The sequence below is a fragment of the Rhincodon typus genome, chromosome 16 (assembly GCF_021869965.1).
Source record: "Rhincodon typus isolate 14 chromosome 16, sRhiTyp1.1, whole genome shotgun sequence".
Taxonomy (NCBI): Eukaryota; Metazoa; Chordata; class Chondrichthyes; order Orectolobiformes; family Rhincodontidae; genus Rhincodon; species Rhincodon typus.
The window spans coordinates 54,029,265-54,042,561 of NC_063347.1; the positions used below are offsets into that span (position 1 = coordinate 54,029,265).

The 13,297-nt window shown below is 43.8% G+C and overlaps 1 protein-coding gene across 1 annotated transcript in view; it reads left to right on the plus strand.

Annotated features, from left to right (window-relative positions):
- The window catches only part of LOC109929384 (E3 ubiquitin-protein ligase RNF123), a 279,987-nt gene that overhangs the window by 261,288 nt on the left and 5,402 nt on the right, over positions 1–13,297 (plus strand). The window contains exons 20-21 of the mRNA XM_048606242.1: positions 244–338; positions 9,612–9,697. Of these exons, the coding sequence (XP_048462199.1) occupies positions 244–338; positions 9,612–9,697 (181 nt within the window). The remainder of the gene's footprint in view (positions 1–243; positions 339–9,611; positions 9,698–13,297) is intronic.

The following is a 13,297-nucleotide window of genomic DNA, read 5'->3' on the forward strand; positions in this document are numbered from 1 at the left end:
CTGTACCAGACCACACTGTCTATTACTGAATCCGTGCCAGATCTCACCCTGTCCAATACCCATTCTGTCCCAGACGTCACCCTGTTCATTACCAGAACTATTGATGGTCAACAATGGAAACCACTTGAAAATAAGAATTTTGGAAGATTCAAGCTATTTTCTAGCTTTCTCTTGTTAAATCGCGTTGTAGCCAATTTATTTAAGGATATGTATATAACTGAATATCCCTGTGTTTTTGTACAGACCCAGATTATATCAGCCTGGAAGAGCTGGGGAAAGTTGAAGGCCTTCTCTCCCATTTGACACGCGAGTCTAAGCAGGCAGCATCTACTGCACTGGTGAGTACTACAGAGCTACCTGTAACCCTCTTGGGGCAGCAGTTGTGTGAAGCCTCGCTTTCACTGACATCAGAGCTTGGGAAGATAGCCCCAGTGTTTGCTATGTTCTAGGCTTCAGGATGTGGAGTGTGTTAAGTCTGAAGAAATGTACAAGCTTGAAAATGCAGACACTTCATTAAGAATGTAATAGACAATGGAACTCAGAAATTAGCCGCTCTCAGAGATCAAAACTACATTATCTGGACTCTTAAGGATTTCAACCCAGCGGAGTAAACTACAAGACAACAGTGATCAGACTTCAGAATTGATTTATTCACTACGAGGTACATGGAATCAACTGAAGTTATGAAAGGGTTGTAAAAATGCAAGTTTTTTTTAAAATTGAATTTTCAGCTGTAGGAGAAGAGCTACACACCTGATATACAGCAGCACTGTGAGGGTGAATCAGTTCAAGGTTTTTGAGAAGATTTGTAGCTTGGGTTGTTGATGCGGTGCCGTGTTCCAGATGCAATGCAACTGGTCAAGCTACTCAACGTTAAGTAAAACACAATTTATTTAAGCATCATAGTTAGAATACAAACAAAAGGAAGAGCAATTTAGAATAATAAAACTATTAGAAAACCTAACAGAATAATTGATACATTACCTATTTCTAATTAACTGTTATAATATAGTAACATACCATAAACACACCCCTTGGCTTAAAGGCAAATTCTCATATGCAGTTCTCCAATCCAGGAGGAAAGAACATCAAGAGAAAATTCAGAGAAATTAGCAGCTAGGAGACATTGACTGAAGCTTCCAACTCTTTTGAGACCCCAAGGCTTTTGTGTTACTCAGAAACCCTGATCTGTGACAGCTGGCCACACCCATTCAGGCTGTTAAGAAAAAAAACACCAAGACTTCAAAAATTATTTACACAAGTGGTCTGGTAGTCAGCTCAATACCTCTTTCTTACAAACTCTCTTCAAAAAAAAAAACACCAGCACAAAAAGTGACAGTATTGTCACACTGTGGAGTATCACAGGGTGTCTCAGTATCTCCTGTGGGATATCGGGTTGTCTCTGTATCTGATGGAGGGGTATCACAGAGTGAATCAGTATCTGATGCGGTGAGTTTATAGGAGTGTTTTCCAGCTCCTGGTGCAGCTCTTTTTAAAGTAAATGTCCTACATTGTCTGTGCGTTATTCCTGGAGTTTCCTGACCGTACTCATTTCAGCCATTCTAATGTATTGCACTCTGAGCCTGGCCCTTCAGATAAATCTGGAGTTTGATTTTAAAACTCAAACTACTTTTAAGCAGAGGTGAGGAGAGTCACCTTCTCAGGGATTGACTGAAAGTGATAGTACAGATCTGAGCATGGAAACTGCACAGAACTTGTGCTGAGGGAATTGCATCAGAATGAATAATTGACAGCACAGGCACTCAGTACTTCCCACACACTTTGCAGCTACTGACTCAGCAGCTTTTAACTCTACTGCAACATTGCTGTGTCCTAGCTGCCTGATCTTGTCAGTTCCACCAGCTGTGTGAAGAAATTGGGCTCAGTCTGATGCCTCTGGGGCCAAGCACATCAACTTTCTGACTGCATAACTCCTCCTCCACCTCCCATCAGTCCTCTGTCTAAAGTAGGTATGGCTAGGTGATGGCCTCATGGCATTATGGCTAGACTGTTAATCCAGAGACCCCAATGTTCTGGGGACCTGGATTTAAATCCCTCCACAGCAGATGATGGAACTTGAATTCAATCTATCAGGAAATAAGAGTAGGAAAGTGACCATGAAACCATTGCCGATTGTCAGTTAAATCCATCTGGCTCACTGATATCCTTCAGGGAAGGAAATCTGCCATCCTTACCTGGTCTAGCCTACACACGACTCCAGACCTACAACAATGCGGTTGCCAATTTTAAAAATTGTCTGGGCTACAGCACCAGGTAAATGACTGGAACGGCGTGTCTGGGAAGAAAATTCAGTCAGAGCAGCACAACATGTATCACTTCAGCTCAATGCATCCCCATATTACCGCTCGGTGTCTCCTCCAACCCCCACTCCCCCAACTCCCATTCACCCCCGCTCCCCACCACAACCCCTCACTCAGTCCTCAGTCCATCAAGCTAGTCAGCTTTGGAAGTAACAGGGACATTGATGTGAATTTTAATAGCAGCAATGTTGAGGGAGGGGTAGGGACAGGCAATGTAATGAGGTGACACCACACCAGCTCAGACTGACAGCATAACACCTGGGGGAAACACCCCTGATTGTTCGAAGCCACCAAACTGTCATTGGAGGACCAACCTGAGTAACTAACAGAACAGTCAGTCAGAAAACCACAAGAAGCTTGCCCAATCTTTCACAGTTCCAACTGAAGTTATTGGTCATCTTGAATTACTTCGGGAGATTCACAGCCTCATGGCATTTTGTTCCAGTCCAAGCGAACTAATGGAAGATATTGGTGAATGGAAATTTGAACCATATTGGAAAGGAACTGACCCCAGAGAGAATCTGAGGGCAGAATCAGGCAAAGAGAGACTAATCTGCTGACATCTTATTTAGCTTGCCATGTGCTTAAGGAGTACCCAACTTCATCCTTAAGAGAGGAAAAGAAAATGTCCCTCTCTATGTTCTGAACACAGTGTCAATAAGGATACTGTAGCTCTGCGCGATTAGAAACATAGAAAAGAGGAGCAAGAGTAAGCCATTCAGCTGTTTGACCCTGCGCCTCCATTCAATGTGATCATGGCTTACCATCCAACTCAACATCTTGTTCCCATTTTCTCTGCATGTCTTTGATTGTTTCAGCCCTAAGAACTATATCTAATTCTGAGATTAATAATACAGTGCATTTCACCTGGTAAGCTCAGAAACGACCTGGTTAGTGACCCAAAATCCATGGCTCCCATCATCCATTGGGAAGCAAAATCTATTACACTGCTCAGAGCCGTGTCCCCAAGGTAGATATCTCAGTCATTGACACTATCTCAATGAAGCAGGTTGTAGATTAAGGGCAGCAGAAGGGCTACCTCTGCCATTTACACAGTCATTAACCAGCAGCTCTGCAGTGACAGCTTGTCTGTAAACTATACTGAGACATAACAGTCAAGAACAAGAGATGGCAATCAGCCCAAAGTTACTAATTGCACCAGTATTTTGAACATGCTTTCATGGACCAGATTATTCTAATCTTTCTTCACCCTTGTCCAAAGTATCACTGCCCACAACCCAACTAGCTCTAAGTTACATTCACCTAATTCCTCTGTATTTGCTAACCTTTAATTGTCTCCTCATCCACCAGCACCTCCATTTTTAGAATTCTAATCCCTGTGTTCAAACTAAGCTCTGCCTCAGCTCCGTGCCCAGTATTGACTTCTTCAACTCCACAGCTTTCTGCAATTGCACTTGTCCCATCCTGACCCTACTATACCACTGCAATATGGGATTCGTTCACTGTACTGACTGCAATGAGTCAAAACAGCAGCTCAGCTCTACCTTCTCATCGCCAACTAACGATGTGGAATAACCATCATCAATACTGACACTCCATGTGTAAACAAAAATAGCCTCCTCTAACCATTCCCCCAATCACTGCCCTTCTTATTATTCCTCCCAATCATTGCCCCCTCTCACTATTATCCCCCAGTCAGTGCTCTCTACAACCGCTTCATAATACTTGGAATGCCTTATGAAGATGGGTTAGATAGACTGGACTTTGTTGCACTGGACTTTAGAACAATGAGCGGTAACTGTATTGGAGTATATAAGATCTTGAATGGTCTTGACAAGGTGGGCATAGAAAGGATCTTCCTCGCGTGGATCAGTTTAGAAATAGGGGACACTGTTTTAAAAATTAGGATCTCCCTTGTAGGAGAGAGATAAGATTTTTTTTCTCCGAGAGTTGTGCAACTTTGGAACACTTTCAAAAAGGTGGTCGTGGTGGGGTGCAATTTAAGATGGAGTTGGATAGATTCTTGTTATGTTGGAGAATCCAATGTTATTGGGATGGGAATGTGCAAATCAAAATACACGCAGGTCAGTCTTATTGAATGGTGCAGCAGGCTTAAAGAGCCAAATGGTCTACTTTTCCTCCTAATTTGCATGTTTATACATCTTACCTCAGTGAGTGCCCTCTCCAATGGCGTCTCTCAATCATTGACCCTGTCACCATATCCTGTTTAATAGTAACCATGTCAGCTGTTTCACTTACAGTATTACCGTTTAAAACAAACATTAGACTTAGTAAAGATATGGAGAAAGGAGATCACAAAATCTTTGTGCTTCTGATTTTTCTGTTGGAACTGAGAATTTCATGTCCCTAATCTGTCCCATGTATAGGTCTCAGCGAAGTATCTTCACACTGTTCTATTTTTTTTCCTCTCCCGCTGTGCCCCATGTGCAACACGACTCATTAGTCACTTAAAATGGGTGCATGTGAGCATTGGGTACCTTTGAGAGTGTTTCCACTGGGCAGGATGGTCAGTGACTAGAGGACAACAGACTTTAAATAATTGTCGTAAGACAAGAGGCAAAATGTGAATTGGTTCTACACAGTGAGTTGTTGTGATCAGGAATGCAGTGCCTGTCAACAGCAAATTGAGTGTCTGCATGAAGATGAAAGTTAGCTGGGTTGTGAGAAAGGAGCAGGGGAAAAGGTCTAAAGAATAGTTCTTTCAAAGATAGTAGGAACTGCAGATGCTGGAGAATCCGAGACAACAAGGTGCAGGGCTGGATGAACACAGCAGGCCGAGCAGCATCATAGGAGCAGAGAGGCTGACGTTTCGGGCCTCGACCCTTCATCTTTCAAAGAGTCAGTATGGGCACAATGGACTGAATGGCTGCTTCCTGCACTCTGTGATACTACGTCTTTGCCACTCTAACAACCTATTGGTTTCCGCATTAAGAGTAAGGACAAAATATAAAAAATGTATAAATCAACAAAATGTACAGAGTCTAATTTTGTCATGCTAAAAATACTACTCCTCAAGGAAACTGGGGTCACAGGTCATATCCAAAATAAGAAAGAAAATTGATAGAGAGTAAATAAAGTCAAAATAATTTGAGGCAAACATGCTAATTATTTTGAAATTCTGTTTAATATCTCTATCAGTGACTGATGGAAAGCATCATTTCTGGCCAGCCTGAGGAGCCTGGTTAAGACTACAATATGGAGCACATTGTAGGGCTTGTAACAAAACAATCTAAGGAGACTTGATAGCACTACAATATGACTTCGACGGCTACATATGTTAAACCAGCTCCTTGTTTTTCTAACTGTTAAATATATTGACAGGGGTTTATTGGCAGTCATTTTGAATCGTCATTTATCTAAATGGAACACACATCATAGCCAGTGAACTGTGCATAGGCACGGAGACTAACAGGGGTATGGAAGATGGCTGGACAGTCAGTTCAACAGAAAATATTCCAGGATAGCATGCAGGGAACAAGCCAATAGCGCAGAATAGGTGAGTGCTCTGGGTTGAGTACTGGATCTGTGTTAGTGAGTACTATGTTGTTAGTGAATACTCTGTGTAGTGGACTGGTCAGTGAATATGGGGATGGGCTGTATGCTGCAGTGAGCTGCCTAGCATGTTAGATAATCTATAAAGAAGGAATCTTTTTTGGAACTTACTTCTGAGTAAGACATAATGTGTTTTATCAAAACAGGTTGAAAACAAAAGCATGTCAAAGATAGACAAATAAATCCATATTTGACACCAGTCTCTCTGCAGTGTTCCCCAGCAGCAGAATCCATTACCTACTACTTGGCATTCAACAGAGCAAGTTATGGCCCACAGCCCATGTTACTGAAATCCTTAAAAGGAAGCATAAAATCCAAATAAATATTTGATGTAGTGCAGTCAGAAATATTAAAAATCAATTGTATGTGCTGCTATTATTTTACAGATGACATCAGAGAAGTTTAAATAATTTGAAATACAGTCATTGAAGGATCATTAATGGCACTAAAGATTTAAAAATAACTTAGCCTGACAAATAAACAGAAATTCTAAGCTTACAGTGAGTGATCCTTACCTTGCTTAATATACAGGAACTCCGTAGCTACATAGTGCGTAAACTACATGCTAAATAGATAGAAACTCTGTACAGTTACACAGTGAGTGATTCTTACCCTGCTGAGTAACAGGGAGCAGTTTGTGATCAGTGTGATAATCTGGTTAAGCTGCCAGGAATGATGTTTCTCAGTATGCCTATTTTAGAACCCTCGCTGACTTTTTCATTCTTTTAACAATCTTGGTTTGGAGCTATAAACTGGAAACTGTGAGCTGAAGAATCATTAGCCACCATTTCCACCACCTCCGGCGAAATGCCACCAACAGACACATATTCCCCACCTTCCGCAGGGACCATTCCCTCCGGAACACTCTGGTCTACCTTTCCTTCACTCCCAACATCCCCCACAGCCCCACAGCACCTTCCCCTGCAACCGCCAAAGGTGTAACACCTGTCCATTTACCTCCTCCCTCCCCACAATCTAAGGGCCCAAATATACCTTCCAGGTGAAGCAGCACTTTACTTGCACACCCGGCACTTTTCCCTGCAACCGCAGGAAGTGCTACACCTGCCCCCATACCTCCTCCCTCACCCCCATCCCAGGCCCCAAGAAGACTTTCCACATCAAGCAGATGTTCACCTGCACATCTGCCAATGTGGTATACTGCATCCGCTGTACCTGGTGTGGCTTCCTCTACATCGGGGAAACCAAGCGGAGACTCGGGGACCGCTTTGCAGAACACCTACGCTCGGTTCGCAATAAACAACTGCACCTCCCAGTCGCGAACCATTTCAACTCCCCCTCCCATTCCTCAGACGACATGTCCATCCTGGGCCTCCTGCAGTGCCACAACGATGCCACCCGAAGGTTGCAGGAACAGCAACTCATATTCCGCTTGGGAACCCTGCAGCCCAATGGTATCAATGTGGATTTCACAAGTTTCAAAATCTCCCCTCCCCCTACCGCATCCCAAAACCAGTCCAGCTCGTCCCTGCCTCCCTAACCTGTTCTTCCTCCCACCTATCCCCTCCTCCCACCTCAAGCCGCACCTCCATCTCCTACCGACCAACCTCATCCCGCCCCCTTGACCTGTCCGTCCTCCCTGGACTGACCTATCCCCTTCCTAACTCCCTACCTACACTCACCTTTACTGGCTCCATCCCCGCCTCTTCGACCTGTTTGTTTCCTCTCCACCTATCCTCTCCTCTATCCCTCTTCTATCCGCCTCCCACTCTCTCCCTATTTATTTCAAAACCCCCTTCCCCTCCCCCTTTTCTGATGAAGGGTCTAGGCCCGAAACGTCAGCCTCTCTGCTCCTATGATGCTGCTTGGCCTGCTGTGTTCATCCAGCCCTGCACCTTGTTGTCTCGGATTCTCCAACATCTGCAGTTCCTACTATCTCCAGAATCTAGTCTACTGCATTGGCTGCTCACAATGTGGTCTCCTCTACATTGGGGAAACGAAGTGTAGACTGGGTGACCGCTTTGCACTACATCAATGATTTGCTCGCAAAAAAGGACAGAGCTTACAGTTACCTGCCACTTTAACACACCACCCTATTCCCTGGCCAGATCTCCGTTTCATGCTTGCTGCAGTGCTCCAGTGAAGCTCAGATTAAGCTGGAACAACATCTCATTTTTTGCTTGGAGACCCTGCAGCCTTCTGGACTCAATATTGAGTTCAATAACTTTAGGGCTTGAACTCTGCTGTGTCCTAGTCCCCACCCTCACACACCAGGCCTTGTGATCGCATAGTCAGCAATGACACACAATCCATTGTTAGCCACTAACAGTCTCCATTAACAGCTATTCACCCTCCTAGTCAGATCGTTATCAATTCCTTTGTCCAACTGCTCTTCTCTCTCTTTGGGCTGTATCCCAATCACCTATCATTTACTCCTTACTCCTTACCCCTTCCCCCACCCTATCTTCTGCATAAAAAACAACTTTTTCCCAGCTACCATCAGTTCTGTGGAAGGGTCACCGGACCTGAAACATTAACTCTGATTTCTCTCAACAGATGCTGCCAGACCCGGTGAGCTTTTCTAGCAATTCCTGTTTTTGTGTCCATGTAATAACACTGTACACAAGTTGTACTGTATCATTATGTGCACCCCTCTCGCTTTCATTGTAGAGCACTACAGCTGACATCCTGTATCTAACATTGTCCAATCTTCCAGGAGTCTCACTTGTATATTTGCCAATCGTGTAGGACTGAGAGGGACCTGTGTTTCTGTCTTCAGGCAAGAGACAGCTCTTAGGCTACCGCAGGGATCTGATCTATCAAAAAATTGTTATGGTGCAGAAAGAGGCCATTCAACCCATCCTGACTCCAGCAGCTGAACAACTGCCTTTTCTCTGTGCCCTTCTGTATTGATTCTATTTAAATAATCATCCAATGCCCTCTTGAATGCCTCGGTTAAACCTGCCTCCATCACTTTCCCAGGCAGTAAATTCTAGACCTGAAACACTCATTGTATGAGATAAGGTTTTTCTCGCATCACATTCTTTTCATTTGTAAATTATTCTAAACCTCTGCTCTCTCATTCTTCATCTTTTTACAAGCAGGAACAGTTTCTTCCTGTCTATCCTGTCCCTTTATGATTTTGAAAATGTTTATCAAATTACATCTTAGCTGTGTACTGTCTGAGGAGAATAGTCCCCAATGCAACGTGTTCTCATAATTGATGCTTCTTATCCTTGGAAACATTCTTGAAACATCTTCTGCAGTCTCTCCAATGTGTTGATACCGTTCCTTTAGTGTGGTACCCAGAACTGTACACATTATTCCAGCTGAGGTCTAACAAGTGTCTCATACATGTTTAGCGTCACCTCTTTCTTTTGTATTCTGTGATCTTGCGTCTTTCACCCCTTTGATTCTATCGAAACGGCAGAACATAGCATCTCAGACAAGGCGGAAGAATGGAGGAATGGTGAGTTGGAGGTTCATTGTCCAGAAACACAACCTTAAAAGAGGACGTACATTTCCACAGCTGATCACACCCTTGAGATACCCTAAAGTGTTTCACATCCAGTCATGTACTTTAAATTACAACTACTGTGGTTGGCGCACAATGTTAAACACATCTGTAGGATTGAAGTTTGTTAATCCAGAGAGGTTTCTTCAAGGGATCCACAAACATGAAAGGAATTACTGAGGACGGCTGTATTTTACGTGAAATATCAATGTGAGTATAGAAGACCGGGATTGGGCATTGACTGCTTGCTGTCTAGGTTGTCATCTCTTTTTGTCTCCTTACAGCCCACCAGTGAGGAAGATCTGTGCCCAATCTGTTACGCTCACCCCATCTCTGCCATCTTCAGGCCGTGTTCACACAAATCCTGCAAGTAAGTCCAGTGCAAGCTAAACTTGAGTTTGAGTCCCTATGTACTTGGACTTTGTGACAATGTTTATATATTGGATTCTCCCCAGACCCTACCATCAAGTGTTTAAGTCCTGCCCTGATTTGCCTTTCCAAAATATAGCACCTCACATTTAACTAAATGAAACTCCATTTGCAACTCTTCGGCCCATTAGCCCATCTAATCAAGGTCCCCTTGTACCCACCATTTAACCCAACAAGACTATTCCAGTGTTTATATTCCCACATAGACCTCCTCCCATCCTCCTTTATCTGACTTGATGATCCTATCCTTCTATTCCTTTATCACTTAAAGAGCTACTACTCCTTACAGGCATGTACAGACTTTATCCATATGGTACCAAGTTCCTCCTCCTAACTATCCTTTGGTTAAGAAACTTTCTCCGTGTTCTCAATTAGATTTATTTGTGAATATCTTATATTTATCATCCCTGATTTCGGACACGTCATAAGTAGCAATGTCTACTTTAACTTATTGAATATCTTCAGAATATTTAAAATCCTCCACCAGATGCCCTCCTCCATCACTCCAGCTTTCCCTTTGAGCAGAAATACCAAAATACATATCAGGAACAGAAATAGGACTAGGCCATTCAGCCCCTCGAACCTGCTCGACCAGTGAGATCATAGCTAATCTAATTGTAACCTGACATCCACATTCCTGCTTACTCCTAATAACCTTTCATCCCCTTGTTTAATAAGAAGCCACCTCTGCCGTAACAATATTTAAGGACTCTGCTTCCACCACCTTTTCAGGAAGACAGTTCCAAAGACTCATGACCCTCTGATGAGGAGCTTCAACAGTTCATCAACTTTACTAACACCTTTCACCCCAACCTCAAATTCACCTGGACCATCTCTGATACCTCTCTCTTCTTACTTGAGCTCTCTGTCTCCATCTCTGGTGACCACCTCAAAACCGATATCTATTTCAAGCCTACTGACTCCCACAGCTACCTAGACTACACCTCCTCTCACCCACCTTCCTGTAAGAATGCGATCCCCTATTCCCAATTCCTCCGCCACCACCGCATCTGCTCCCAAGATGAGGCATTCCACTCCCGCACATCCCAGATGTCCTCTTATTTCAAGGACCGTAACCTTTCCCCCCTTTGGTGATCGAAAATGCCCTCAACCGCATCTCTTGCATTTCCTGCCCTTACAACCCCTCCCCCCAACAATAGTAAAGACAGAATCCCTCTTGTCCTCACATATCACCCCACCAACCTCCGTATCCAGCATATCATTCTCCGCCACTTCCTACAATCCAACCCCACAACCAAAGAGATATTTCCCTGTCCACCCCTATCTGCCTTTCATAGGGACCGCTCTCTCCGCGACTCCCTCATCCACTCCACCCCTCATCCACTCCACACTCCCCACCAGCCCCACCATCCCCGGCACCTTTCCCTGCAACAGCAGGAAGTGCTACACCTGCCCCCACACCTTCCCCCTCGCCTCCATTCAAGGCATCAAACAAACATTCCACATTAGACAGGGGTTCACCTGCACATCCGTCAACTTGGTCTGTTGCATCGGCTACTCCCGATGTGGCCTCCTCTATATCGGTGAGACCAAGTGGAGACTCAGAGACCGTTTTGTAGAGCATCTGTGTTCTGTACGTGACAAATGACAACACCTTAACATGGTCGCCAACCATTTCAACCCCCCCTCCCACTCCCTGGGTGACATGTCCATCCTGGGCCTCCTCCAGTGTCACAATGACGCCACCCGCAAATTGGAGGAGCAGCACCTCATATTCTGCCTCAGAAGCCTACAGCCCAATGGCCTAAACATGGATTTTGCCAGTTTCAAAATCTCCCTACCCCCCAACCTCATCCAACACCAACCCTCCCTCTCATTCCCAGCACCTTGACCTGACACAACCTGTTCATCTCTTCTCCCACCTATCCGCTCCTCCCACCTCACTGACCAATCTCCACCACTGCCTACCTGCACTCACCTATCACCATCCCACCTACCTTCCCCAGCCCCACCCCTCCTCTCTATTTATTTCTGAGCTCCTTTCCCCCTCCCCATTTCTGAAGAAGGGTCCCGACCCAAAACGTCAGCTTTCTTGCTCCTCTGATGCTGCCTGGCCTGCTGTGTTCATCCAGCTCCACACTGTGTTGTCCGTGACTCCAGCATCTGCAGTTCTGACTACCTAACCTGTCCAACTTTTCCTCAAAAAGACAGCCCAAATATTCCAGGTATTATTCAAATAAACCTTCTCTGAACAGCCTCCCAAGACATTTCCTTCGTTGCTTAAATAAGGTGACCAGAACAATGCACAGTACTCTCAATGCAGTCTCACCAATGCTTTGTATAATTGAAGCATAACCTCGTTGTTTTGTTTGGTTTGCTGCTCAAATTTCAAACACTTACTGCAGGCCTGTTTTCTGTGGACCAAAGTAGTATTTGCTAACTCCCACATGTTGCGATTGTCCTGCCATCCTTAATGTGTTCTAGGAAACTTCTTAACTAAATATTAAAGTAAATTCAGTATTTATGTTTTATATATTTTATTAATCATACCATCAGTTGCTATACAATTTTGAACTTTAGGAATAGAATGAATCTTAATCACCATATGTTTACCAATTACCAACTTCTCCTATAGTGGAACAAGAATCAATTCCTGAAAGCTGAAAAAGTTTAGGCAAAAATGACAGAATACTTCTTTCCCTTCCTCTGCCTAACTCCATCACTATACTGCAAGTCACACTCAGGTGCTAAGTCATACTAAGTTGGCACATTTTATATGTGCTTGAGGCCTATCTGAGTCATTTAATGAGGGTCCCGCTACAACTGGTTCTTAATTAAGCTACTGTTCAACTGGAACTCTGGAAAAATCCCTGCTTAAAGCTGATAACCATAGAATTGAAACTGTAGATTTCAGGCAAAGAGCACTAACCTGCCTAGTTTTTCCTGATAGTTGTAGCCTTTCTGTTCCAGTTCATCCTTGTTAATGGTTATGGTTCGATATAATTTTAATGTAATTTCTCTGCTTTTGAAGTTGATTCCTTTAGCCATGAATCTGTCTCTGATTTTGTTTTCTCATGGACTTAGTAACCTGCATTGTGACTTTGTAAATCTGTATGTATTCCTATTTACATTCTTAAATTCCAGGGAATGTGTGGCCACTTTATTTCTCTCAGCAAAATGCAGCACTGCACACTTATCTAAAATCTATACTGGGGAGTATAAAAGCAGGCCTTACGGCCAATCATTGCCAGCATTTATGCTGTCCTCTATCCTTGCCCTAACCTTCTCCATCTGATCAACATCACCCTCTATTCCCTTCTCCCTCCATTGCTCCTCTATATTCCTTTTTGATGCATTTATACTATTCTTCTCAACTATTCCCTGTACTAGTGTATTCTATTTTTCATAGCTCTTTAGGTAAAGAAGTTTCCTCCAAATTCTCTAGTGCATTTCTTATACCAATAGCCTGTAGTCACACACTTCACAAGAGGAAACAGCTTCTCTCCGTGACAACAAGGTGCAGGCCTGGATGAACACAGCAGGCCAAGCAGCATCATAGGAGCAGAAAGGCTGACGTTTC